The sequence below is a fragment of the Anthonomus grandis genome, chromosome 1 (genome assembly GCF_022605725.1).
Source record: "Anthonomus grandis grandis chromosome 1, icAntGran1.3, whole genome shotgun sequence".
NCBI lineage: Eukaryota > Metazoa > Arthropoda > Insecta > Coleoptera > Curculionidae > Anthonomus > Anthonomus grandis.
The window spans coordinates 44,996,350-45,020,762 of NC_065546.1; the positions used below are offsets into that span (position 1 = coordinate 44,996,350).

The 24,413-nt window shown below is 31.7% G+C and overlaps 1 protein-coding gene across 2 annotated transcripts in view; it reads right to left on the reverse strand.

Annotated features, from left to right (window-relative positions):
- The window catches only part of LOC126736794 (zinc finger protein 62 homolog), a 38,675-nt gene extending 22,624 nt beyond the window's left edge, over positions 1–16,051 (reverse strand). The window contains exon 1 of one of the 2 annotated variants that reach the window (XM_050441343.1): positions 15,600–16,051. In XM_050441343.1, the coding sequence (XP_050297300.1) occupies positions 15,600–15,758 (159 nt within the window). In that variant the 5' untranslated portion in view covers positions 15,759–16,051. Of the gene's footprint in view, positions 1–2,321; positions 2,555–15,599 lie in introns of those variants that run through there. The other variant, XM_050441352.1, reaches the window with a different exon arrangement.
- Between the last annotated feature and the right edge of the window lie 8,362 nt (positions 16,052–24,413).

Below are 24,413 nucleotides of genomic sequence, written 5' to 3' on the forward strand. Positions count from 1 at the left end.
AGACCCAGAAGACATTTGCATGTTGAAGATAATCCGTTAGGTCCTTGTTGCTACATTTTTTTACAAAAAGAATTATTGAACATCTTAGGTTCCAACTAAAGTTCAACAAAATGGCGACGCGCGCACTTGAAATGGTTCATAGTTAACCAACTCTCTGTTTATTTCTAGATGACCTTAAATGGTCTGTGTAGTATTTTTCCTTGGCGACTTTAATTAGTTTTCTATATAATCTTCTATAATTCTAATGATAGGTATATCATAATTGTCTATAAGTTTGCGTGATTTAGAAATATATCGAAGAGTCCTACATGTCTAAAAATACACCAACATCACCGGATGGAGGGCGATAACCACAAATAACGTAAATTCTAGAAAGGCTACAAAAACACACTGAAAACTCAAAAACTCTACACTAAAAAACTATTAAATTTATCAACAATACAGCAGCAGGACTACGTGCTAAGTGGATATCAACCCCTTGCTTTCGATAGTCGCGATCAGTATTTTTTGGCGACAGTTCAGTGGGTTTGTACCACAGAATAAACGATCTCATGATGAGATCGTTTATTCTGTGGTTTGTACTCTGTGTCACAGTCGACAGCCGTTCGGATATATTCGGATATTCGACTAGGAATCTTATCTATTTTATATTTTTAAACAGATAGACATTTGTTTTCTTTAAAAACTAATTAAACTTTTTATTATTATTATTAGCTATACTATCTGTTTTAATTGACCTAGGTAGGTATACCTTATTACTATATTTTATTATTTCGATAATTGTTTTTCCTTGTATAGAGAGAGAACCTTGCTTGTATATTATTTGCAGTGCTTATTTTTTTATGGTATTTTTCTTCCATGTTGCCCATAAATGTAGATAACATATTAGTTGCTGAAGAGGAGGAGCGGTTGGACAACTTAAGAGCAGCAAATTGGGAGACGTCAACCGAGGGTAGAAAGTAATCCTTTCTCTATCAAGGACACACGATTTAAACGGCTATTTAGACTAAACAAAGAAATTATATGATAAATATATCAAAATTTAGATTTATTTTACTTTTACATGTTTTAGTTTGATCTTTGGTGCATGTAGTTTAGAAACATGTACCTAACCTAAAACCAGACGGTCTCGACGTATCGCTTCAAAGCGATCAAAAAAGTCGCGTTTTGGCGGCATTTATCAAGCACAGACAGAGTTCTGGACGTGTGGAATCGAATCAATCAGTGGAATTCTATACGACACAGAATCCCGCTGCTGCATATAAATAGAGTGCTTTACCAAAATACCAGGACCTCCATACAAAGAGTTTTTTCTACTGTACTATTGTCGCACTTTTACTATTGTCACATTTACGACCTTCACATATAAGGAATCACAGTTTTTGACTGAAAGTTAAGAAGTATTTTGAAACTCAATCAAATTATTAGAAGAATTCTTAAAATATTTATTTATGTGCAAGAGTAATAGATCAGCCAGGTCATAATCGTAATGATTTTCCATAATTACATTGAATTATTTTATTTAAGTCAATATTATTGTTGTGAAAAGTTTGGTAAACCTGTCATAACAAAAATATTAGTCTGATCATATAATGACATAGAGATATTTAAGTTAAACTTAGCCATAAAACTACCATATCCTTCTTAGAAAATCTAACTTAGGTTAATTCATTTTGGCTAAAAATGCAAAGAATTCATTGTGTACCTATTTTGATATCTTTTGAATTATTGTAAACTTGTTTGAAATACATAAATATTTTAATTTTGTATTTCAAAACGAAATATGAAAACTATTTCAAATGCATGAAAATCCTGTATTACGATAAAAAATATATTTGTTTTCAAATGAGATTTTCTTCATTTTTGAGGGAGTAAAAGTGATGCTTTAAGAGAATATAAAAATTTAATTTTAAATTAAGTGCCTAGAATAAATAAGAAACTTAATTCGACTGCCTGGCCAAACCGAGTTATGATACTAACTGCCTGCATATTTTTGCTTTCAAAGGTTATTCTCTTCATCTTTCGTTAAAGCGATATTTCTGCTTCACAGCTTTTGATTAACATCTATATTTATACCAGCAAAACCTTATTAAAAAACATTCAACAAAAGTATGTGCACTGCCAATATTATTTAAAGGCTTAATAAAAATAATTAAAGATAAGCTAACTTATTAAAACCAATCAAGACTTATAGATATAAAAATGTACGTGTTATGAGAACATCACAAAAGTTTTAAAATGCATGAACTTTTAATGCTAATAAACGCATCAAGACCCTAAAAACTACAACTGAAAACTACTTTTTACTAAGTTTTCCGTACCTGTATCTGTAGCAATAAAGATACTTTCTGTGGTAAACAAGCAGACCGTAAATCCTCAGCAAAAGCAGACCTCAAATCAGCTGATTTATCACTGAAACACAGTCTACATAACGTTTTAAGATCAATAAGTCGTCCACTCATGCCTGCGATCAATACATCCACCAATCCACTGATTCAAACCAGAAGGTGAATAAGGAGAGTGTCGATAAAGCCACAAATTCTAAACTAGTTAGCAGTACAGAAAACTGATAACGAACACCGCAACAACTAAATAGTTGATGAATGTGTCGAGGTCATAATGTTTATTAAAAGCAAAAGCCTGAAGCTTTCGCTGATTTCGTTCATATACTGCTGGACTCGGACTGAATTTGTCGATCGGCATTGGCCGATTAGATGAGAAGGAACAAGGAATATGACGACGATACGGCGCAATAGACTGACTCTTTTGAGAAACATCTTGAGCTAGAAAATAAGTGTTGGGTATATAAGGCTTCTATTAAAGTTTGAGGGGTTTTTGTTGTGTTAAATTAGTATGCAAAATTATTGTTTCCATTATGCGAATCAATAAAATGGAGCTGTTTCCTTTGGATTTTTACAAGCAATTTTCTCAGTACCTTAATAATATTTACATTCTTAAAGAAAACGTACTCAATGATTGGGTTTACATCGCTGTCTTTGATTCATGGATCTATCTTTAACAGTAAAGAATTTATCAAACTTCTTGTAAAACAGCATGAAAATAGCAAAAATGTTTTTTTTTTGTTAATAATGAATTTTCTTTTTATGCAGTTAAGTTACTTTGTATTTCCGCTCAATTTCCGAGCAGCTTTTTCTAGAAAATCAATTTTTCTTATTTTCTAGATAAGAGTGTCATCATTTATTTTTTTCCAGGCAGTTAAAGTTATTTTCAATGTCCTAAAAGCAGTGTTTTTATGGATAAAAATGTATTATTCAATGCTTGGGTTTACCCTACAACCTTTGATTCATAGTTGTATCTTCAACAGAAGAGAAGTTATTAAACTATCAGTTATTTTCTATTTCTCAAAAGATAGAAATACATTTTTCTTATGGTATATTAATCATATAATTAAATTAAATATTTTTCCAGGCAGTTGAGTTTAATTCCAGTTTCCAAAAATAGGTTGTTTTTTGAGATTTTTTTTTGTTTTTTTAGATAATATTGTGAGAATATTTATTTTTTCTAGATAATTGATTTATTTTTTATTTCCCAATTTTCTATTTCTAAAAAGATAGGTACGTACATACATACATGTATACTATTATTATTTATTTACGCGATACATAAGAAATATACGAGGGCGGGTCAATAAGTCCGTGACTTTTTGGATAAAAGACAGGTTTTTATATAAAAAGTTATTTTATTTTTCAACATAGTCTCCTTTGAGTTCTATACACTTAGTCCAACGTTTCTCCAATTTTTTTATCCCTTCGGAAAAATATGATTTGTCGAGGTCATCAAAATAGGCATTTGTTTGAGAGATGATTTCGTCGTTGGAGTCAAATCTCTTTCCGCCGAACCATTTCTTTAAGTTTGGGAATAGAAAATAGTCACTGGGGGCTAAATCTGAAGAATAGGGCGGATGAGGAAGTAGTTCGTAACCTAATTCATGGATTTTTGCCATGGAAACTGCACATGTGTGGACCCTTGCATTGTCCTGGTGGAAAAGATTTTTTTTTTTGGCCAAATGTGGTCTTTTTTCTTTCAGTTCCTCATTGAATCTATCCAATAAGTTGGTATAATATTCTCCATTGATTGTTTTCCCCTTTTGAAGATAGTCAATGTGGATTATACCGCGTGCATCCCAAAAAACGGTCGCCATGACTTTACTGGCTGACAAGCCCACCTACTGGTAACACGTCTGGTAACGCGCCCAAGACGTTACCAGACGGTAACGTCTTGGGCGCCGATTCACCCCGAGAAATCCACTGTTTTGACTGCTGTTTAGTCTCCGGCGTGTTGTGGTGGATCCACGTTTCGACCACGGTGACGAAACGACGCAAAAATTCGTCCATATTGCGGTTGAATAACGCCAAACACTCCTGGGAAATTGTCACACGGTTGCGTTTGTGGTCGATTGTGAGCAAACGCGGCACCCATCTTGCGGAAAGCTTTCTCATACCCAAATGATCATTCAAAATTGAAACTACTGAACCATGTGAGATGCCTATGGCTTCCACAATCTCTCTCACTTTCAATCTCCGATCGGCTAAAACCATATCGTAAATTTTTTCGATTGTTTTGGATGTGGAGACCTCGACTGGGCGTCCAGAACGTTCGGCATCTTCCGTGCTTGTACGGCCACATCGAAATTCAGTAAACCACTTCTTTACCATGGAAATGGATAGTGCAGAGTCCCCATAATATTTATCAAGCTTAGCCTTGGTTTGAGTGATGGTTTTTTTCCGTAAAAAATAATGCTTATGAGCACACGAAATTCACTTTTTTCCATTTTCTTCTCAAAACGAATGGTAGTCTGCTATCAACAGCTGTCAAACACAAACTAAATGACGCAGCTTGTTCAAATTTTGACAGGCGTCAACTGATAGTTCTCTGTTGACAGGAGCAGAGTTGCCATTTCCATTAAAGGGCAAGAAATTCAAAAAGTCCCGGAATTATTAACCCGCCCTCGTATTAATAATAATAAGTAAATAATATACAGGGTGTCCGGAAAAAGGAGGCCAATCCGCCGGCCACATATGGGGTGGACCAAAATAATGCGACTTTTGTTATGACGTTTTTCAATTGGGCGCTCGGTATTCAATGTACAGGGAGTCAAAATAAGAAATATAGAATCGTTTTTTTAAATAAGTCGAGTGTTTCATAAGATATTAAATTAAAATTTGGTATGAGGGGGTTTTTTGGAACGAGAAATTGAAATACGTTCACGGATTTGCTATACCTTGCAGAGGGCGCCACCTGCGGTATATTGCATGTGTTAAAAGTACCAAAACTTTTTTGTTGCCATGTATAATAAAGTTCTAGTAAAGAATTCTAATTATCCAATCTTTTCTTGTAAAAAAAGTATTGTCGGTGTAAATGTCGGCCTGAGAATCCGTTTATTAGATATCTTAATTTTAAAATCTAGATACTTCTTTCTAAACAAATTAGCTGACCTCGGGATCCAGTAACTTTTTACGTACTGTCAAAGTAACAAATTTAAACGCTTCTGACGCTCTTTACAACCTTCTCAATTACTCCTAAAATAAATCTACGTTTTTTAATTACATATTTGTATTTGGTGTGTTTTGTTACAACTTATAAAACCATAATGACTCATAGACCAAGAAATGTACCCTTTTCCGAAATGGTGGATATGTTTTTGATGTTTGGCAAGTTTTAAATATTATTATAAAGGGTAAATATCGGTCAATTCTTAACTAGGAAAATGTGACTCCAATGCTAGTTTAGCCACTAGACGCTATACCCAGACATTCCCAAATCGATTTCATCCCAAAAGAAAATATTTTTTAAATTTGATTAACTGCCTAAGGGAGACTGGAAGTTTCAGCGAAAGACAGAAGGGTAATTGCGGCGGACCTCATGCGGTGCAATTAGGGCAAGAGGAAGAAACTTTAAGAATTGTCGAAGAATCACCAAATAATAGTACTAGGGTTTTGGCTGAACGGGTGAGAAAACCGAGACACATAATATTTTACGGAGTTCAACAACTTTACCCATTTCATCTTCACCCGAATACCCGACGATCCTGAGGCAAGACTTACTTTTTGTACATGGTTATGTGAAATGAATAATAGAAATGTGCATTTTATAAGGGCGATTCTGTTTACTGAAGAGGCCACGTTCACTAGAAACGGCATGACAAATATCCATAACGCACACATATTAGCTGAAGAAAATCCTAGGGCCATAGTTGAGACACATCATCAAGTGGGCAGGTGTTCTGGATAACTTTCTTTTAGGACCTGTCATTTTACCAAGTAATTTGACTGGTGATTAATTTCTGTTGTTTCTACAAGAAATACTGCCCGATTTGCTTGATGATCTGTCTCTAAATTTAAGACAAAATCTTTGGTTTCAACTCGATGGTGCTCCGGCTCATTTTGCTATAAATGTTAGGAACTATTTACATCAAGTATTTTCTAACCGCTGGATTGGTAGGGGTCGAGATACTCCTGTTCCGTGGCCACCCCATTCGTCCGACCTTATACCTTTGGATTTTTCAGTCTGGGGATGTATGAAAGACTTCATGATAATTTAAGGGAAAGAATCATTGCAGCTAAAGAGTATTTCAGGTTGAAACCGAATATTTTTCAAAGCCTTAGATTTTCATTAATAAAGAGGGCTCGTATATGTATACAAAGAAATGGAGGTCACGTAGAGAAATAATTTAGGGTGATTATTCTATGATTTTTATTATAATAAGTAATTTAGCATTAATTTAGAAAAATTAATTTACGTTTATTTTGTTAACTTGTTAAAATGTATCTAGATTTTAAAATTAAGATATCTAATAAACGGATTCTCAGGCCGACATTTACAAAGAATCCTTTTTTTACAAGAAAAGATTGGATAATTAGAATTTTTTACTAGAACTTTATTATACAGGGGTACAAAAAAGTTTTAGCATTTTTAACACATACAATATACCGCAGGTGGCGCCCTCTGCGAGGTATAGCGAATCCGTGAACGGATTTCAATTTCTCGTTTCAAAAAAACCCCTCACACCAAATTTTAATTTAATATCTTATGAAACACTCGACTTATTAAGAAAAAACGATTTTATATTTCTCATTTTAACGCCCTGTATATTGAATACCGAGCGCCCAATTAAAAAGTGGCATAACAAAAGTCGCATTATTTTGGTGCCGCCTATATGTGGCCGGCGGATTGGCCTTCTTTTTCCGGACACCCTGTATAACTAATATACTATTACTGGTAAATACAGAAAAAGATATTGCGTCTAAAATTTCACTATAGTATAAAACAGTTCTTGAGGACGAATTTGACGGTAACACGTCATTCTGGGTTAAGGATTTCGGTAGTGAGGACACTTTTGGTTAGGGTATTATTCTTTAATCATATTCCCAACAATTTTTCACTATTCTTGATAATATTTTTACAAAGGATAGTTTTTTACTAAATAATTTTATACTAGAATGTTTAATTAATTGAAATTTAGACAGAACTGCCAGGAATAATAATAAAAGCAATGTTGATTAATTTTGTATTTCTTTCAGACAGTTCTAATTAAGGACATTAGAACATGTCATAACCTGTAATTAATAGTAAAAGGAATATTGTTTAACCTTATTTTTCTTTTGTGTGGTTAAAAATGAAGAATTTCGATTCAAAGGTTAATGAGGATATAAATAGTAAAACTTTTAATGTTTCTCATTAGGGTTGTTCCTAAATGAGCATAAATAAATCCATTAGTAACACACCACTTTTGGAGCAATAAATGAAACCCTTTTTCTTGGTATCTAATAAATTCAAAATTACCAAACTATTTCTCATTGTATCAGTATCTTAACTTTACCAAAAGATGGTCCGGTTTTTAGAAATGATGTTCTGCATACATATACCAAGATAGACTATGTTAAATTACAAAATGAAATCAAGAAGTAGGCCTTTTTTATGACCATGACATTAATGAGGGTACAAAAAGATTTATTAATATTTTAAGGACAACATCGGCAGACTGCACAAAGTCGCAAACCGTCCTTAACGTTAAAAAAAAGAATGATTGGATCACATCACGGATAGTGACTTCCATAAAAGAGAGAGATTATTTAGTTAAAGATATTTAATTAAATTATTAAATTATCTTATTTAATAATGTGTAATAATAATGTACACAAAATTTGTAATAGAAGGCATACCAAATGAAAATAACACCAAAAAACATACTTAAACGATTAATGAAGGGGAAAGTATTGTCTATAATGGAGGTCACATAGCAAATATTTGATTGACTAATTTAAAACTATTGGAAAAGATTTTGCAGGTAAAATTAGCAACAATAATTTAACTTATTTGAAATATATAGACTTAAAGATTCAAAGAAAATGGAAACTCGCTATTTCTGGAACATATAACTAATATTGAATTGGAATGTTTAGGTAGTTTCTTAAAAAATAGCTCATCACTGATGGGAGATGAAAATATTATACCAAAAATAATAAAAGACAATCGTAAAAATTTATTGATGCCTTTAAAGTACCTAATAAATTTAATGTTTGGGAAAGGTCACTCTCCACTTGTATTAAAAAATTCTATTGTCATCCCTGTTTTCAAATCAGGACATATACTGAACAAAGAAAATTAAATACCGGTTTTAATTACTAGTTGTATTTCTAGAATTTTTGAAAAGGCTATAAAATTGATATTGGATAAATTTTAAAAGGAAAATGAAATTTTGTGGATTTTCAGCGGGACTAAATGCAGAAGACGCTATGTTGCATGTTACAGATTATATAGGAACCAATTTTAATAACAAACTTAAGACTGTTGGAATTTTTGTCGACTTATGCCTTGTATTTGACACTGTACTTCATATAAATTTACTCAACAAAATTGAAAACATTGGGATATCATTATTTTTAATCGTAGAACAATAAATAAAAGAACATAAAAGGTAAAAATAAAAGATGTATACAGCAAATCCTACAATATACTACTACGCTTTTCTGTTTGTATATAAACGACCTTTTCCCTGCCATCTCCGATATAGATTTCCAACTTGTATACTGTGGATGAATCAACATATTCTTACAATGAACGTGAGAAAAAGAGTATATATATATAATAACCAAAATAGCAATTTTCCGGGTCTTAAAGTAGATAAGTATACCTGTTACACTAAAACTATTCAGTATAAATGTGATCGTATCATATCATATTGGCCAGAAATCATATGTCAGATATTTGGATGTTTGAAGCTCTATCTTTGAAATTATTAAAAATGATCACTAATTGAGACAATTTTAATGTATGGCCTTAGCCTATGGGGTATTCAACATTTAAACATCTCTCAACAATATATTATCAAAATTTAACAACCTAAACCTAAAAGATTTCTATCAGACTTACTGTATAAATCAACAAACCATATATTAAAAATGTTTTTCGATATATGAAAAAGAGAGAAATATATCAACAATCAATTTTACATGTGAGGAGCAGAGTTGCAAAACGCAGTTTGTCCAAATTTTAACATTTTGAACTAAAGGTGGCGCAAACATTATTTAACCGAATTTCTATCATTTCACATCACTTTGGACGTTCAAATCGAATTTTGTATCATTTAAAATATATTGCGAAAATCCCCTAGACATGCAAAATGCATTTAGTCCATCACCTTTACACAAACAAAAAGTATTTTGTCCACAAGACAAACAAATCGCGTTTGGTCCAGATGTAAACATGTTTGTTTCATAACCTAATTTCTGTCGGTGTGGTTTTAGTTTATGTACAAGTATTTTGTGTTTGTTTCATAATTTTTTCGTGAAGTTTAAATCACAATGGAGTCTGTAGATGGTGAGCACATTGTTGGTGATTGTGACCGGGATAGCCGAAAGCGACAAATTAATTTAACAACTAGGAAAAGAAAAAAACGAGTGAGGTATGAATTTATTTTTTAATACTTATTTCTTTTTGTTACGACTTTATACTATTTTAAGGTATTCAAACCATGATCCCGATTTAGAGCAATTTGATATAGCTTGCAACTATAAAAATAATTCAAATTTAAAATGTCAGCAAGTGAGTCGAGAAGATGTATTTAAACTTCGGGAATAAAAGTGCTCAAATCCCCACGCTGTTATATACATTTATTTTTATTTAAAAAAAACATTTCTATACTTTGGCAATTACATAACAAAAAAGCACCAAATAATCTGAAAGTAAATTACAAATATTTTAGCCGGGTGTTTAGTAAATACTTTAATATAGGATTCGGTAGTCCCGCTACTGATGTCTGTAGCTACCTCGTTAGAACACAAACCAAAATTGGTATGTCTCAAATTGCTACACAAAAACAAAAGTTATCTATTGAACTAAAAGTGCATAAATTCCGTGAATCGCAATTTCATAAATTAATGAAAGTTGAAGATCCCAATACCATTTCATATTGCTTGGATCTGGAACAAGTTCAGGTATTACCCAAGGTCCCTATTCAGGAGGCATTTTACGCCCAACAGCTGTCAATATACTTTTTTTGCATTACCAAACTTAATTGTAAAGACCCAGTATTCTATACAAGGATGGAGCACCAAACAGATAGAGGAGCGACTGAGATATCTTCCGCTCTTATCGATTTTTTGAAAAAACTTACACTTCCAGGCAATGCGACGAAAATCTGTTTTTTTGCAGATGGGTGTGGAGGACAAAATAACAATAATCATGTTGTGCATGCTTTAATGTTTTAGGTTCAAACGTTTTCATATGAGCAGATTAGGGACATAGAAATTATATTTCCAATTAGAGGTCTCATAGTATTATAAAAACTCCAGATCAATATTGGGATAACTACACCAAAGTGGGCGGTGTACAAAAACTTGGAACTGACTGGCATTTACTTGACATAAAAAAACTTTTGCTGCATCTGAAAAAAGTGACTGGCATTCATTCTTGTCGAAGATTTTTGTTAAAGAAAAAAAGTTCAAGCCATAATATTTTGCTGAAAACTGAGTTACTATATCGCAAAACAGATGAGACAAAAAAGTTTCAATCACTCCTAAAACCACGAGCAAGATTCGATCAAATAGAATTACAGGAATTAGGTTTGGGTGATAAAATAAAGGGAAAAAAGTAGATAGTTTAAAAAAATTATTGGCATCATTATCTGAAAAAAACTGGAATCAGGATCCAGGAATGGTTAGTTCCAATTTTAGAAGACCAGTGTGAGGTTGAAACCAATGTTGAAGAAACTGAGGATTGTGACTGTAACCATACGGAAGATGTTAATTTCATTTGAGTTTGTTAAAAAATAAAAATACTGCTTAAAGAAAATGGTTCTTTATTTTTTGGTGGTAATTTTACCCAAAAAGTTTTTCCAAATAACAATCAAAATGCATTTTGTCCACTATAGGCATGTAAATAGCATTTTGTCCATATGTTTTTCTAAAATAAAAGTTACTTTTGCTTCTTCTAGTATGTCATTCTAGTATTTACTTATCCTAAATTTTCCTAATTTTTTGGTAAGTAAGTCCTAACTCGGTAAGTAAGACCGATTCGTAGCACCAGTTCTTGATGTTTCCTGAAAATTTACAATTTTGGACAAACCGCATTTTGCAAGTCTGCTCCTCATGTAGTTGCGACACGATCAGCTGATCGTGTCGCAACTCGAGGGGTAACTAGCGTACTTCAAGACATATAATGTTCATTGGGCCAAAAATCTACAACCACTTACAATTAAAAAATTTTCCTAGACTAAATTCTAGTTATTTAAATAAAATTTCTACCTGGATAAAAGATCAGCAAATATTTTCAATTCTTCCAATGTTACGATGTTAGTCTTGAAAGTTTTCAGGGAAATCTAAGGTCCGTGGATATCCTAGCTTATATGTACAATTGCGCGCGCAATGTAAATTTACCCTAATATTGAGACGATTACAACTTTACATTTTTAATTTTCCTAACCTCATATTGTTATAAGAAGATAATACAGTTAATTGGCGGCTTTTCAGGAAGTACAATTAAGGTGATTATTTATTAATTATTGGTGTTGTGATATGATATAAATAATCATAATGATATAAATGATATGAGTAAAGGATAATTTTATTACTGACAACTGTTATGTCTTAATAGAGTCAAATGCTCACAATTTTAAGCTCTGCAGATATCCAAAAAAGAAAAGTTAAAAGAAATAAGTAGAAACATTAAAGATGAAATAAACATATGAGTGAAATTGATAAGTTAATTTAGAAATCATTAAAAATATGTTATAGCATTTCTATCAAAATCAGACAGAAAATCCTTAATACTGACTAAAAAAAGTATCTACCAGATTTTTTGTTTTACGTCCTATAGAAAAATTGCACTAAACAATCCGAAGACAATATTTTTTTATGCGTATAGCATTACGACTTCTGGTGGCAAAGTACAAATGATTTCACGCATTTCACAGTAATATACAGGGTGTCCCAGCGAAAACGAAACAGAGCTATTTTCGGTATGAAAAAAAATTTTTTTTCAAAAATCTCGGACTCGTCGATTTTATTTTTGAGGGGGACAACTTTTCCTTACCAAGGCACCCTCATACCAGCAACCCCCTTCGAGGGGGTGGAATCAACCCTAAAATCCTAAATGGAAAGAGGGGTCGTATGATACCTTATTTTAAAGGTCTTTTAATTCTGAATATAACTGCCAAATTTGAAGTGGCTAAAATTATTTCTCTGGATAAAACAGCTTGTCAAAATTGCGGAAACAGCGAAAATGAAAACGGTATTATGGACTCTTTTTTGGATAATATTTTTAAAAGAATAAGGAAGTCCTAATTTCAAAGGGGTCACTTATTAATTAAGAGGCCACCCTAATACCTAGAATCCTTTACGAGGGGTTGAAAGCACCCCTTAAATCTTAAATAGAAAGAGGGATCGTGTTATACCCTGTGTTGAAAGCGTTTTCACTTTAAATTTAAATGGTGACTTCTGAGTGACTGATGGATTTCTTCTGGATATGAAAGCCAAATAAAATTCTGGAAAAATGCTTTAAATAAACCTTTATGCCTAAAACCCTTTCTTACAACAGGATGCCTTGGTAAGGAAAAGTTGTCCCCCTCGAAAATAAAATCGACGTGTTCGAGATTTTTGTAAAAAAAATTTTTTTTTTATACCAAAAATACCTCTGTTTCGTTTTCGCTGGGACACCCTGTATAAAATGAACAAAATGTTTTTTCATTGGATTTATAGTAGTCAAAGTTGCGAAAAACTTTTTAGAATTGTTCGTTCAGGACATCTACCTTCTCAACCGTAATTAATTTTAGTCAAAAAGATATTTTATTTCGAATAAGAACAACAATAAGGACGATTATTATTATTATACATGATATGCAAGGTACTTTTATATTTCCCAAAGAAAGAGGCCAAAAAAATAGAGGACAGTGGTCAAATTGAAACTGATGATTATCTGGAACAAAGCGAAATTAAGAGTACGGTTAAAAACTACTTAAAGATGTATTATTATAATGCGACAAATTGGGTTTGCAATATAATAACGAGTTTTGGGGAGAAATTGTGGATATAAGCAGTATAGAGATAACGATTACGAAAATGAAATTTTTAACAACGAGGCTTATACGTATGATATAAAAGATAAAAAAGGAGATGCGAGTTTTGAGGAAAGTCAAGAATATTGGTTTTTTTGGTCGACCGAGTTCTAACAAATTTAATAGCCTAGCATCAAAAACTAGCTGTGATGCTAGCAATAATTTAAAATCTTCTACCGTATTTAAGCCTGCGTCAACCAGCAAACAATTTATTTCACTTTTGGATGAAGCAAACGGAAAAGTAAGCAACGATCGCCTTATACGGTTTATTATGAAGACCCCACGATCCGACTCTAAAAAGAAATGTAACAACAATAAAATATAAAAGGCCTCGTCTATCAGAAAATTAAAATAAATCGGGTGACACTACAGGTGAGACACACGACGAGCCTGAACTAGCTAGACGATAATAGCGATAATCAAATGAATATCTACGACCAGTTTGAAGATGATTTAGAAGCTTTACCTGGAACATCCACAATGAGAAATGAAAAAAGGAAATTTCTATGCCACATTTTATGACAATCAATGGTATATTGGAAAGGTATTAAAACCCATTAAGCGAAACGTATATTCTATACAATTTCTGGAAGAAAACCAACTGAGAAAGACTACTGTGACTGTTACACTATCTTTAGGTATCAAAAATAATTTAAAAAAAAAACCTTTTTAACGGTTCTTTAAATTGTTCTATAATCTATTCAATTCTCTTCATTGATAAATTTAATATAGAATAAACGATTGTTTAGAGCAATTCGAAAAATATATTTTAGAAATGTCTCTAATTTATTTTCTTTAGTATTGGAATCACCAGCTAATATGGATACTTTAGCATTTTGAAATTACAGCATATTTATTCTTTTTTACAAAACCCTTCATTTTATGTTGATGCAAGATATTATTAAAGCATATAGAATTTACTGACTCATTATCTTATGTGATTCGTTCTTCGTCCCTCTGAGAGATTTAGGTAAAGATTAAAATTGGGTTTTACTGATGCATATAATAAAAGAAATATATATTCTTAAGAAATTAAATTTTAAAAATTCAGGATATTATATACTTTAGGAAGTTCTAGGCAATTTATCAGTCCAAGAAATTCGGGGAAACTCGGCATGGACTTTTGTACATTTTTTCACCAGTACATTACTTTTATGTTAATTTGGTTTGTATTTTCAGAACTTTATCTTATGCATTTTTTTTCTTTTCTTTTATTTTAAATTTAGTTGATAGTATAATAATTCCATTTAAATTTGTATTTTGTACTTTATCTTTTATAAATATAATTATATATTGATAAAATTAATTATATTATAATAATTAAGTAGAATCCAGACAGGCTATGTGTAGCATTATTGTTGTATTTTTTTCTGAAATAAACATTGTTTATATTAATAAAGAATTTGAATGCTGGCTCAATATGGAGGCAAGTCATCTTCAAGAAATAGGCCATATGAACAAAAAAAACTGATGGTGATCAATGGACAAGTATATGGCATCAGTCTTATGGTTTTTAAATTACCTGCCTTAGGTACCAGTACCAGTAAGAAAGATATACTTCCAGGTAGACTTAATGAAAGTGTTATATTATAGCATTAAAAGTAATAGTGAAAGAAACCTTGATAATGACACAAATTATCAGTCCTCATTTAAGTGCCGGTCCAACGTAAAACTTAACAAAAACATGAAAATTCCAATAGAAATCCTAATTTTCCACCTATAAACAACAATATTTCTATCAAAATCAAACGGTTAAACGTAAATGATGCCATTATCCGTGCCCAACGTACGCCAGCGGTGTTATTCCATCAGCCATTTTACCCGATGAAACACACACACAGAGAGACACGGTTGCCCGTTGTTCCTCATCAAAATGAGAATCGAAGTCGAGTCGAGAAGGTCGAGTATCGCTTGAGCGGTCCCGCGAATCTCGCCTTTACGATCACTTGCAAGAATTGCAACTGAACAATACCAGGTTTTATTAAATCTGGATGGAAAAAACTAAATTTCCGATAAAAGTTCTTACCTTCACTTGAAGCAGCAGCTCGATCTTCTGATGCACTTGATTTTTCGTCAGTATCTCCTCGTAAATCGACTTTAATGTATCTGGTTGATGCGAGAGGCAGAGGCGACAAATCGCATTTAAGTCCACCATTTTACCTGATGAACTGGATTGATTTTCCATGTTAAAGTGTTGTTGCCTTATGAAATTTATTCTAGCAATTTAGTTTTCCATTAATCATCAATCAGAGATTCAATAAAAGCTGCATCGGCATCTGACGGTGATTCATTTCGGTCTTGTAATGATTCGGTCAGTAAATCTGATCAAGAACCAATCCGAACTAATAAAAATGTTTTAGGAAATGCAATTTGTATCGTTTTAAATAAGTATATAGTAAACACTGATAAATGAATAGCACACAAACGAAACGCCGTCGACTCGTCGGCTCACTCGACAAACGACTGATAGAGACTGCTGGCTGGACTTTTTATTGCATTGAACGAAACCGAAAGATGAGGAAGGCGGGCGGTGCGCCGATGACAAGATTCTAAGTAGGTAATTTAATAAATTGTAATGAAACTACATCAATATTTCCTAAAGAAACTAATGCATCTTTTGATACTTCAGAAACTATTGCTATAGGTGTGTTTTGTAATGTTTTATTATAAAAAACGGTGTTGATATTGATAAAGGAATTTGGTTGATCTTGATTTATTGATAAAGATGATCTACTGGATTTTGAGAATTATCTAAATTAAATTATCAGTCTAGATAATTATTCGCAATAATCGCCGTGTACCGTATTGAAGGGAAATGTTGTAATTCCATGGTGCCGTTGCTACCCTAATAGCATACAGTGTGTCCCAGGATGAGCGAATTTATACGTCAAAATTACAAAAAAATTTGTAGTTGAAATTTGACCGTTTGGCATCCAGCCCTGCTTGGTTAAAAAATAAAATTCAGCATATTTTTATTTTTTTTTAATCAATCATGCCTTGTTAGGAGCATTTTTTAAATTTTATGAGTAGGTAAAGTAGTATTTCTAGGCAAGATATAAAAAAAGTTTTTAAGAAAAAGGTGTTTAGAATACTAAATTATCCCCGAATACTGAATTTCATAACCATAGGCCTACTTTGATTTTTACGTTTAAATTATTTATTGATTAACAAAAACCAAATAAATACTTTTTTCGGTCGGTAGGAATTTTTTGCTCGTGGAATGCATGCCGCTTATTATATTGGGTTATTTTTTTGCTGCATTTAGAGTTTTTGTCGAACTTTTTAAATGTAAACATTCTCAATTAAATGGGGCAAAACATTGTCACTGTCAAAGTTATGCACAAAAAAACGTACTTATGTCATTATCTTATTGTAAAGTTTATAAAAGTTATTAATAATATTATCAAAATTTAGAGAAAAATGTTAAATTTGGAGCAGAAAATTGTCATTGTGCACAGGGCCGTTCCTAGGGTATCTGCGAAAAAAATTTTGCCGCCCCTCCTTTACCCCACCGAATCCGGCTTTTGATAAACATTTGTAAATAAATAACTTAAAATAATTTAACGTTAAAAAAAAACAACATTTTAGAAACATAAACACTTTATTTTATATTAAATCATAATTTTATTTACAATTTATTTGTAATGTAATGTATATTTACAAATAAGTTGTAATTAAATACATACATACATATTATTTACATACGCAACATGCACTTTATAATATGTATATGTATACATAAAGGGACAGGTAGCTAACATATCCAATGATTATACAAAGTTTGCTTTTCTCGCTTTTTTTAATGCAAATGTTTTAACAATGTTAGACACATCTATATTTTCTGCAATTTCTTTTTCAATACTAATTATTGATAAGTCAGAAAGCCTCTCTTGACCCATCGTGGATCGTATATAATTTTTTATTATTTTGAGTTTAGAAAAGCTTCTTTCTCCACTAGCTACTGTGACAGGTAATGTTATAAGAAAATTCTAATGGAAATTACTAAATTGGGAAAAACATAGATGAGGTTATTTACAAATAGGTAGGTAAGAACATTTAAGGCATTCATTTCAGGGGAAATATAGGGTGCAACATTATCAATTTCATCAGATAAATCTTGAGCTAAAATATATTTTTCATTTTTTGATCGATCATATAAAATTTTCTCAAGAGCTTCACATTTTGCAAACCTAATTGATTTTTCTGTTTGGAGAAAGCTATGTAGGTTGTTAAGAAAATTAAACAACGTATCATGTTGCTTCATTTGCTCGAATCTTTCTTCCAATTTTAATAATGTAGTATCTAATAAACAAAATAAAAATTAATTTTAAACTGATCAACTGGATTTTTAGGGGCCTCGTCTACACACTCATAGTCAAATAAACGCTTTTTTGTTCGGGGTCTAACAATATTAATCGGAGGAAACGAAGGGTCGCAATCAATATCATCGGCAACTTTTTTGGCCTCTCTAAAATATCAGTGAAACCTTCATCTGATCTAATACTAGTTATATATGTTTTAGTCTGTTTTAAGATTAAAATAATATTAGGTAGGGCAACATCGGATTCCTGCATCACTTTACTTGCAATATTAATTTTATTTAAACACATTATACCATATAATAATGAAACAAATACATTTAAACGACTAAATGTTTAAGAGTAATGAATTAGCCATAGTTTTGGTATCGGAGTCCCTGTTATTATCAGAGTAAAGTGCAAATAAAGCGTCGTATATTTTTCCTAAATTATGTCTAAGAACTTTCAGAGCATCTATTCTGCTTTCCCATCTAGTACTAGAAAGAGGTTTTAGTGTTAACGTTGGGATTTCATCTTTTAAAACTTGCCAACGTTTAGTTAATGCGGAGAAAAAAACGTAAAGTTCCTGCACAATAGCAAAGAAACTTGTAATTTCTATGGGCTGCACAAGGCACGTAAAAAGCTCTAGGGTTCAATTCAATAATTTTTTTTTGTAAACCATTATTGCGATCCTTCATATTCGCTTCATTATCATATCCCTGACCCCTTAAATCGCCTAAACAAATGTTGTGAGTCTCCAACAAATCCAATAAAACATTAGTTAAGCCTTGGCCTGTCGAATCTCATATTGAAATGAATCCCAAAAAATGCTCTCTAATTTCGATTTGCTTTGATGTATTATTTAATAAAACAAACCTTATTACAATAGTTAGTTGGTCTTGATAACTCACGTCAGGAGTCGTATCCAAAATAATTGAAAAATATTTACTAGCATTTAACATAGATATAATGTCATGTCTTATTTCCTCTCCCAGAAGGAAAATTAATTCATTTTGAATATGAACACCTAAATAATGAGGCATATTTGATTTGTGCAATCGTTACGTTGTGCACACGTTTTGAATCTTTTTCGTGCATAATATCCGCAAATCGTAAAGTAACAATATCTTCTGCGAGATGACTAATTAAACTTTTTGAGGCCACGGGTAGTGTTGAGATGAAAAAAAAGCAGAAAAAGAGATACGATGACAACGATGCTGCAAGCAAGGATTGTACTTACTTTGGAGTCAATTACTGAGAACCTCGAATGTCATTGAAAGCTAGGTCGGCGGTGCTGAACATAAACAACAAATCTGAATTGCAAAGAATTTATCATGCCAACAATATTAAAGCATTCAAACCAAGGTACTTGCAGACTTTAGAAGAGGGGGATGAAGCGCGCCGTTTATTATTTTCTGATTGGTTAGGTCATAAAATTTTAGAGAACAGGGATTTTCATAAGAAAATTGTATTCTCGGACGAATCTTCTTTCACGACATATGGTATAATTTCATCTCAAAATTGTCGGTTTTGGTCCAATGAAACGCCAAACTTTGTAATCCATGGCAAGAGGCAATATTTTCAAAAAGTCAACGTATGGTGCGCCATATCTTACCATTTAGGTATTATTGGACCATACTTTATTGAACGATCTCTTAATCAAGAAACGTATCTTCAAATTTTGTAAAGATTTTTTGAAGAATACTTAGAACCTTTACCAGTTGATCAAAGAATAAATCTTTATTTTCAACACGACGGCTGTCCAGCGCACTCCACTATTCGAGTAGCAGAATGGTTGACTAGAACTTTTCCGAATCAATGGATTGGAAGACGCGGCCCAATTGAGTGGCCACTAAGGTCGCCTGATTTAACCATTTCTGATTCCTATTTATGGGGCCGGCTAGCGGCTCAAGCAAATTGTTTATTCCGAGCCATTACCAAATGACAGGGAATTAATAAAACAAATAATTAGAGATGCTTGTAATTCAATTTCCATTGAAGAAATTGGAAATTCTTTTAAAATGTTTAGGAAGGATATTGAAAAATGTTTCGATACCTTAAAATATAATATTACATTTTAAGGGTAGGGGGTACTTCTTAACTTGGTTAGATTTTATTAAAAATTGGTATATAGGGGTTTTGGAGGATGATAAATTTGAATTTTTAATTAGATTTAAAAAAATCAATATGGCGCATTGAAAATGGATGCATTTTATATTTGAATATGAATTTTAAGTATGAGTTATAGTTGTCCGATTGTTCTAAAATTTGATACGTATTTACAGTTTTGACGAAATTATAAGTTTTTATTAGGCTTCTCCTTTGTGATACCGATTTTAATTTATAATTATTGTCAAGTAAATTAATGTTAGTACAATATTATAAATTAAAGAAATTTAGTGTACTTTCTTAAAAATACTTAGTTGATTATTTTTCTATGTATTTATAAACTTACGTATATGTACTGACAACTCCTATTCTAAGTATTACCAACCTTTATTATTTTGTTTCAAATGTACACGGGTGATTCGTTATATTTATTAAAATAGCTATCTATTTTGTTTAAAAAGATAGACCTTTGGTTTAAATTAAAAAGTTTTTTCATTTGTTTTTATTAAAAATCTCGTAAAAAACAATTGAACGTTGCGATTTCAATATATTAAAGTATGAAGTTTTTTTAATGGAATATCCTGCATAATGTATTTTTAATCTTTTGATTAAAAATACATTATGCAGTTATTCCTGCAAATTATTCCTGATTTAAAATATATAGAGTTTGCATACCAAAATGTCAAAAATAACTTATCAAAATGCAAAATAATAGCAAAAGAGAAATTACAAAAAAGAACACTTGAAATCGCGTCATTCAATTGACTTTTTAATTCATTAGGATTTTTTTAAATTATTTGGATAGTTCATTTTCACTAAGTTATCGTACAAAATCGGTTGCAATCATGTATTATTATTTTGTGCCAAATAATCCTCACCATTCTATTTTTCTTGCTAATTTCCAAAAATTTACCACTGTGGCGCCGCTGGAAATCGGATTTTCTTGAATAATTACTTTTGAAATACTTGGTATAACTTAATATAAGTTTTACGTGATCACAATGAATCCTGATTCTCTGTAAAAGTTATTTCCGAGTTTCGACAGGAGTTAAATACACCAAGATTTTGAGGTAATAGGTAAAAATACAATTGCGTTAGATCGGGAGACCGAGGAGGCAAGGCAATGTACCCTCCTCTACCTATCCAACGGTTTGGAAAAACGTTATTCAGGTAATTTCTTACAGCAACGCTGAAATGAGGTAAGGCTCCATCATGCATAAAATACATGTTTCGGCGGATCCCAAGTGATAAATGCTCTATTTTGTTCTGAAGAAACTCCAAATAAAGTTCTCCATTTAATCGTGGGGGTAATAGGAATGGCCCAATCAAAAAATTGCCAATGATTCCTTTCTAGATATTAATTGCTTAGAACTGACTTTGATGGTGAGAAACAACAGCGCCATGAGGATTTTATAGTTAAATAAGTTACAAAAGTTCACAATACCATTTTTGGTAAACCCTGCTTCATCGGTAAAAAGAATAATGCTAATGAAGTTTGGATTAGTTCGTTGCTGATCTAATAGCCATCAGTTCACGAACTGTATTCTACGAGGAGGTATGTATCTTCAGGAGTTAGTTCATGCACTTTTTGTAGATGTTATAAGTATTATGTAACAGCTGTTCTTAAAGTACTTCATGTATTATTGTTTTTGATGTATTAAGCTGAGCGGCTAATTTTCGAGTGCTCGTTAAAGAAGTATCAGCCACAGCATCCAAAACATTTTCCTCCAATTGTACCGTAGGTACTGTTCTTCTCTGACCAGCATAAGTACTTTTTTCTTCAAAACTTTCTAAGATTACAATAAGGAAAGTCAATAATATTACCTTAATAAGTAATATTAAACCTTTGTCAATTCGTTGAAATGTCTTTTGATTTGGAATAGTGCGATTAGGAAATCTTTCTTCATACAACCCTTTTGCTTCCAATGCATTGCAACACGCAAGACCATACATAAGATACATATCTGTATACTCAATAAACGTGAATTCCATATTTTGATGTAAATTAAATTAAATTTACCAAGAAATCTAAAAATCAATAGATTTTTATAAAAATAAAGGATCAATGTAATAACAACGTGAAAGATGGCAAGTTTTGAAAGATAGGTATTTGTTTATTGTGTACCAGTAGAAACGTGCCGATAGAAAGATGCAAAAACATTTTCGTTTACATTCTCTTTCAGGTTGTTTTTTAAGAACCACACCACATTGTTAAAAACATGTACTCTTAATTAATCAACTTAAAATGGAACTTCTCTGTTGTTTGAATAACTGTCATCGCTGCAAAAAGAACATATCATGGTTCTTTTTAATTAAAATAAAACAGTGATTCCTTAACTTTTTTTTTTCCAAAACGGTTTACCTTATCGATAATGAACAAAAATGCCTTTTCTTTAGTTTAAGGTTCAAGCTATACATATTTTTTATTTCAGAGTCTGTATCATACTGGGTGTTAAAAATTTAGGCATTATAATGTACAACTAGTCCGCTCCTGGTTAAATAAACAAGTGTTTTAAGGACTCCGTTTTAAGAGGTCCTTAGTTAGTGTTGATCAAGTTAAATTATTACTATTAGATTTCCCACATTTTCCGGGAAACCATGTATACATAGATAAAAAGGGCATGCTGTTTAGATAAGATTTAAGTATTAAATAGTGAAAATACATAATGATGAAAATGAAAACCTGCTAAGTTTTGTTCATTCAAAAGGGCATAGTCCTGCATAGAAAAATCCTTGTCAAGTAACACCCTGATTCAGAAAACATTGAACACTAACTGATTTAATAAAATTTAGTGAATAAAGCTGTTAACTAATTTTTTAATAAGTTTGAGAAATTAAGAGTTAAATTTTCTTGTTGGAGCTTTTTGTGTATCAAACAAAATTAAAATTAAATTGCGTAATTACACAAAAAATAAACGAAATTTTAAAAATATGGGTCTGTTTGCTTAATTTTTATAGATTTTAAATGTGTTTTTTTCACTATTTAAAGACAAAAATAGAGTTAGCACCTTCAAGCCCAAGTATTTTTACTGTTTTATGTAAAATTATTACCAATAAGAAAGGATCAACTCATATTTATTAGTTGAAAAAAATACAAAAAATGGTAATCAGTAAATAAAATAGGTCCAGCTCAGAGATCTAATAGATTCTTTGATGTGCCGCGAATAGTCCGTGTGCCGGTGTTGCTTGTATTGTCACATGACATGCATGTTCAAATCGCAAAATTTTATGTGGAAAGTCATAAAGTAATATTCTAAGTGATATTTAATCATTCCATTAAGTAAATAAATGTTTTAAATTTGATTCGTAAAATTTGACTACATACGACCACGTATTATTTTGTTAGACGTCTGACCCTAGTCACAGCCACTCAAGCGTAAAAAGTTGCACAGGTCCGGCCTTAAAATTTATTTGTATTTAAAATTTTATTAGTTTAGTGTTATTAAGTTAGAAATTCAGGATAGTTGATAGCAAGATAATATTTAATTTAAAGATAAGATTTAAGTACGTAAAATCAGTTTAACCAAAAATTTTAATTTAATAAGTTTAGTTTTTAGCGCCATCAGTGGGGTGTTTTAGGCTTCAGGCATTAAAGATTTACTTTTTGATACAAAAGGGTAAAATGTTTTGATTTGTCTTCAAATTTTATATATTTTCTTTATTTGGGTATTGACATTTATTATTTGGTGATTATTATTAACGGGGATTTTGGCTGCCACATTCAATGTCCTTTATTATTGTTTTTTTTAAATTAATACCTGTTATGATATAATATTATAATACCATACTCATGAAAACCCTATCTCTATATTTAGTACCAACATCTTTGGATAAAAAGTAATTATGTAGTCAGAAAAGTGGAAGTATATTTTTTAAAATAAATTTTTACAATAAAAATCATCTAGCTGTCTATATCTTATGCGTGTAAAGTACACAAGTTTTACTTATAAAAAAACACACTTTGCATCCTGAATGTAATATTTATTAATTAGTTTGCGCACTATTGCGTAAAAAGACTTTTGTAGGCACTAGTGCCTAAAAAGTGAAACTTTATAAACCCTCGGAGGCGGAGGTGTGTAAAGTGAGTACTTTACGGACGGTAGTAGAAAAACAATTTCACAGTACCCTTCTTGCATAACAGAGAGTTATTACCTTCTTACTCGTACTTTACTATATATTTGTGTTCTGTGCTCGTACTACAGTATACTCGCGGTAACGTGAACTTACGATTTTATGAACAACTCATTGTGAACACCAATATTCTTCTATGTTAATTCTATAGTGTGAACAAACCCATATTTCGATAATGTGAATTTTCAGAAATCTTTAGTAATCCTGTGTAGACTTGTCTAGGCTTGTTAGTGGATATTGGGTTTACGCATTTGAAACGTTGTTTGGTTATTTAGTTGATGTTTATTAGATAAGAGAGAGTG